Source organism: Gymnoscopelus microlampas (genome assembly GCF_963454915.1).
Source record: "Gymnoscopelus microlampas genome assembly, chromosome: 22".
Taxonomy (NCBI): domain Eukaryota; kingdom Metazoa; phylum Chordata; class Actinopteri; order Myctophiformes; family Myctophidae; genus Gymnoscopelus; species Gymnoscopelus microlampas.
Window position 1 is genome coordinate 8,159,173 of NC_139959.1, and position 6,000 is coordinate 8,165,172.

Genomic DNA, 6,000 nt, shown 5'->3' on the forward strand with positions numbered 1-6,000 from the left:
CTATAGATAGTCTGTTACAAGTAAATTCAAAAAGGAATTCAAAAAGTACTTGAGTACAAGTACAAAAGTATTGGCATAAAAGTACCAAAAGTAAAAGTACTCATTATACAGAATGTCCTATTTAAAATGTATAGAAATCTTTTGAAAATAGCAGATCTACAAGCTCACAATGCGCATTGTGAGCTTGTAGATCGTCTATTTTCAAATGGCCCAACATTTATATAGGGCTGAAGTGGGTATGTCTCCTCTCAGATGTAGTGGAGTAGAAGTGAAAGTATTGGAAATTGGAAATACTCAAGTAAAGTGCAAATACCTCAAAATTGAACTGAAGTACAGTACTTAAGTAAATGTACTTAGTTACTTTTCACCACTGCAGAACACTACTACGATTTATGATTTTGTTAACTGAGCCAAGCCCAGACCAAACTGCCCTGTGTGCTGCTTGCACATCGTCCAAGTGTAAATGTATTAGTTCAAACATAAGTGTTAGTTCAAAAAGCCATTACAGTCTGCTGGAAGTGGACCTCGCAGGTATGAATGTTTTTGCAGAGCTGCCATGTGGAATCATACTGATTTATTAAGTTGGGGAAAAAGGTGCCGATGGTCAGAAGCTGTGGGTGACTGGATGTACAGTTAACTGGTGGGCGCTGGGAGCCAGAAGGCTCATTAACCAACTGAAACATTATTTTAAAATTTTGCCTGGGTGTACAAGCCACCCTTCAACCACCTACTGGTCACACTTTCTTCTACTGTGACTCATCATTACCCCAGTGTGTTCGTTAAATCGAATCGTGAAGCACAAAATATTGAAAAATGGAAATACTGACGCAAAGTGAAGGCACCTCAAAACTGTACTTAAAGCTGCACTTCTATGTAACTTTCCTCTTCTACCCCGGATTTGAACCCAGTTTCCTGCATGAGTGCTGACATTTTTACCATTGAGCTAATAGAGCCTGAATGCTTGCTCAGGGGATAAATTGAATGTTGACCATCAGGTCAGAATTTGTGTGTCTAGGTGAGACATGACTTTTTTTTTTTTTTCTCCATACATTTCTTATCCCACGATTTTGTAACCCCATTTTTTACACCCAGTGCCAATTGTCTATGTAATCCTGGGCACTACCTTCCCTCTGCCAGCCTAGGGAGGCCAGGGCCGAGCTCATGCCTCCTTCAATGCATGAGAGCCAACTGACCTTCTTGTCACCTGACAGGGGAGAGTTTCCCTGGTTGGACGTAGCTCGTGGAAGGAACACGTTATTCCAACCAGTTCCTTTCCCCTCCATCAGGCGGTATAGAGACCAGGATTACTGCATGTTTTTGTGAGGGTACCTACCCTAGGAGACACGGGGAGAACATGCAAACTCCACACAGAAAGGCCCTTTCGCCAACCCCACCAAGGGTATGGGCACTGATGACCGGCGGGAATCAAACCCAGGACCTTCTAGCTGTGAGGTGATAGCACTACCGTCTGTGCCACCGTGCCCCCTGATGCCAATTCTTTTGTACTTTTACTCAAGTACACTTTTAATTCCGGACTTTTACATTTCTACGTTGCAGTGTTGATACTTTTACTTAAGTAAAGAATGTGAGTACTTTTTCCACCACTGGTTTTGGGTATGGGGTTAGGCTGGCCAGTGCTCTCACCAGACAGGTATTTCTACATTACAGTATTGATACTTTTGATCATTTGAGTACTCACCAGTATCATGTGTCCGGTGGAGATGTCCATGTTGGCCGGCACCGGCTCCTCGCACCAGGACGAGGTGCTGCTGCGCGCCGACGGGCTGGCGGCGGGCCCGTCGCTGAACTGCGACGACACGCTGTTGAGCCGGGAGTGGCGCAGGGTCTCCGGGCGGTCCACACGCTCCGACGTGCGCATCGCCATGCGCTGACGACACAGCTCCTGGTGGGAAGGCAAGCAGTAGTGTAAACAAAACTAGTACATTTACTCAAGTACTAGCCTGACACTCAGCCTGAATTTCCATTTCGTTTCACTCCATTATTCAGTCTGAAAGCCCTCTCAATGCAGCCGGTTTCTGAGATGGGGGCGTGGACAAATTTTTTTTTCAAAGACTCTTTGGCGATTGGTTCATACTGGATTATCCCGATCTCGATTCGTCGTACAGATTTTCAACCGAGAAACGTCCGCCTTCGACAGCGTCACCAGACCCTGAATGCGAGGCAAACGATTCAGGGGGTGGAGCCAGGCTACTCAAGTACTGTACTTAAGTCCAATTTTGAGGTATTTTTTACTTTACTGGAGTACGATCCAATTTTCAGTACTTTTACTTCTACTCCGCTACATCTCGGATCCAATTATTGTACTTTTACTCAACAACAATTATTTGAGAACTTACAGTACTAGCTACTTTGTAGATTTTGATTATTATTACAAAACATACCCACTTCAGCCCTATATACATTTCAGCCATTTGAAAATAGCCGATCTACAAGCTCACAATGTGTCGCGATGCGACGCATTGTGAGCTTGTAGATCTGCTATTTTCAAAAGATTTGTTATATATTTGAAAACTTGAAATGGGCCATTCTGCATAATGAGTACGATTACTTTTGGTACTTTAAGTATGTTTTGATGCCACTACTTTTATAATTTTACTCAAGTACATTTTGAATACAGGACTCCTACTTGCTAACAGAGTATTTCTATATTGAAGTATTGATACTTTTACCTACTGTAAGTAAAAAAATGTAGTACTTTTTCCACCACTGGAGGCAACGCAATTTTAGTTGTAGCACATTTTAACAAGGCAATTAATGTGCTTTACACAGAACATCAAGCAAAGGAAACACAATAACACAATTATAAAATGACACTAGGAAGCATAAAACAAAAGAAGTACAAATTAACAGACACAGTTACAGTGCAGAGGAGAAAAGAAAATAGAAAAAAGAGAAATAATTCAATCAAAGGCAGCAGGAAACAGACATTTTAGGGACAGAAGGCAGACCTTTCGTCAGATGACCTGAGAGGTCTGGATGGTTCATGATATCGTACAAGATCAGAAATGCATTTTGGCTCCAAACCATTCAAAGCTTTAATAGACCAACAGTAGTATGTTGAAATCAATTCTTTGACTCGCATCCAGTCTTATGGCTCTTTTCAATTACGAAGGGTATAACCCAGAACCTTCCAGTCAGAACCTGAGCCTGTGAAGTTCTGTGATTGTTTTTTGTTTACCTTTCCATGATTAGAAAAGATTTGAGTCCCCAAACTGGATACAGCCCAAAATATCTTTTTTTTATTACAACCAAACGGGGCAATAATATTTGTGGTAATAAAAATACTGTTGGTGTGCAGACTCAAATCTTTCTTAGTATTTGTCTCTGCCCAGCACCTGGCTTTTAATTTTGGATGTGCATGCTTTATTAACCGTTTGCTTAACGCTTCTCCTGAGGAGGGCAGGTACACCATATAGAAACAAGCAAAAATAGCCAATCTATAAGCTCCCATTAGATCTGCTATTTTCACTATTTTAGAAAACCTTCGAATTTATAACTGAGTTGCCAGTACTCAGGGCTACACCTCCTGAGCAGGGCCCAAATTAGGTTCTCAAAACCTTATCTACAACCCAGCCGTAGCGTCTATGATGAAAACAAATCCAGAACCTGTGAAATACGTTTCATGGCTCGATTCATTTAATTCTTGTAGTCGAGAAAAAAACAGCCATGGGAGAAACATTGCCAATTGCTTTTCTTAAATGTAACTTTGAAACATTTCCTTTCAATTGTTTTTGTTACTTGTACTACATTGTTTTTGTTGGTTTTCTTTTTTGGTTTCACAGTGTGAATTTTTAGTCTGCACAGTTGAGGTACGCTCACAAATTTCCAAATTTCAAGCTCACAAATTTCACTCTCTTGCAACGTTGCTACCTGCTGCATTGTGTGAGCATGTGATAATAAACACCTTGAGCCATAAAGCTCATGGATTGTCTCGGAGGTAATCCTCAAAAAAAAAAGATGCTTTTTTTATACACCTGGTTCCATGGATGGCTTTCATATAATATGTTTTTCATACCTAGTGCAGGTTTCTCATATCAATACTTATACTCTAAGGTTTGTGCCGTTCTTGGGGCCTCCCCCCAGGGTTGAGTTTTGTAAACACACCTTATAAAACCCTGACAACTCACACGACTTCATTTGTCCCCCATGTCTCTGTAGATTAATGGCTTATCCTGTTGGTTTACGGAGCTTATAATTACGTTAAAACATGCTCTACAGAATACATTTAATATGTACTGTCTACTGCGTACCTGGATGCCAGATACTGTGAGTGAATTGCTCTACATTTCATGAATGTATCAAGGGGCCCTCCCTGTCAAAGCAACCATGAACAAAATCACCACAGGCACCAGAGCTGAATGCAGTATCTACATTCTTTACTGCGAAGGACGGAATCTGTATTTCATTCTGTGAGTGATAAGAATGTACCAAGCGCATCATCTTCAAATCAAAATAGGATTTTCAATGTGATGCTGGTGCCACCAGAGATGACGGGGCGTTGATACAATTGTACAGCACCGCATGATTTCCCCCTCTGGCAAAGATATCACCATTTCTGTGGGCATTTGGAGACTTTGGTGGTAAAAAAAAAAAGATTGTTCACCCTCCTGCGCCAAACAGATTACTACTATCCCAATCACTCAGCTTTTCTCCCAGCATGCCTCTGTGCACAGACAGCCCATTAAAAAAAATCAAGCCATTATCAAGCCGTGCCAGTCCTTTTTTTTTCTCTCCTTCTTTTCACAAAATGAAAAAGAAACTGAATGGAGAAGAGGGTGAAAAGAAAATCCTCATTGTCTGACAGGTGCAATCTTATCGAACCTTCCCAACATGCACGATCGTACAAAGGTGCCCACACATGCTCGCATGCACACACCTTGTCTGATTCTCTCCCCTCATAAGATGTTGTCACCTTTATCTCTGGGTGGATATTTCTCCATTTTATTCGCCATGGATCAGTATATAATATAAACCCCATCATGTTGGGTTTTGGGTAGGGTTAGGCTGGCCAGTGATCTCACCATTATTTCCATACACCAGTGGTGTAAAGTACATTTACTCAAGTACTGTACATAAGTACAATTTTGAGGTATTTTTTTACTTTACTGGAGTTTTTCCAATTTTCAGTACTTTAACTTCTACTCCACTACATCTAAGAGGCAAATATTATACTTTTACTACTTTGAAAATGGCAGATCTACAAGCTCACAATGCGTCGCATTGTGAGCTTGTAGATCTGCTGTTTTCAAAAGATTTTTACATACATAGAAAACTTGAAACGGGACATTCTGTATAATGAGTACTTTTACTTTTGCTACTTTAAGTACATTTTGATGCCAATACGTTTTGTACTTACTCAAGTACACTTTCAATTCCGGACTTTTACTTGTAACAGAGTATTTCTACGTTGCAGCATTGATACTTTTACTTTAAGTAAAGAATGTGAGTACTTTTTCCATCACTGGTTTTGGGTATAGGGTTAGGCTGAACCAGTGCTCTCACCATTATGTCCATACACAATGACAGGCAGAGAGCCCCGAGCTGTGTTGCCAGATTCTGTGAGAGAAACAAGCAAGCAGGTGTGCCCAAAAAGAAGCGAATATGGGCCACATGAGTACTTTAACATGTACATCAGCTATTTGAAAATAGCAGATCTACAAGCTCACAACGCGTCGCGTCAGCTATTTTCAAATAAAATCTTGCGGGGAAATTATAATAAGCAGATCTGGCAACGCTGGCCCCGAGCTGTGGGAGGCTGGAGTGCAGGCCGAGGCGGGGCCGGTGAGAGGGACCGGACGCCTTGTAAAAAATGCACACGACGCTAACTCATGATCTATCATAGTGATATCTTTCTCCAGAGAGCGGGGGGACCCTGTATACTGTAAACCCCGGCCCCTCGGCTCGGCTTTCCCCCAGTCCGTCAGACTTTAATCATTAGAGCCATGAAGCTGTGCCCCGGGGCCTCGCCCTCGGGGCAAT

At 41.7% G+C, this 6,000-nt stretch overlaps 1 protein-coding gene across 1 annotated transcript in view; it reads right to left on the reverse strand.

Annotated features, from left to right (window-relative positions):
• Positions 1-6,000, reverse strand: part of ptprn2 (protein tyrosine phosphatase receptor type N2) — a gene marked incomplete at its 5' end in the record, with an annotated part of 226,898 nt that overhangs the window by 29,997 nt on the left and 190,901 nt on the right. Inside the window, one exon of the mRNA XM_084048743.1 lies at positions 1,700-1,903. Coding sequence (XP_083904869.1) covers positions 1,700-1,903 — 204 coding nt within the window. The remainder of the gene's footprint in view (positions 1-1,699; positions 1,904-6,000) is intronic.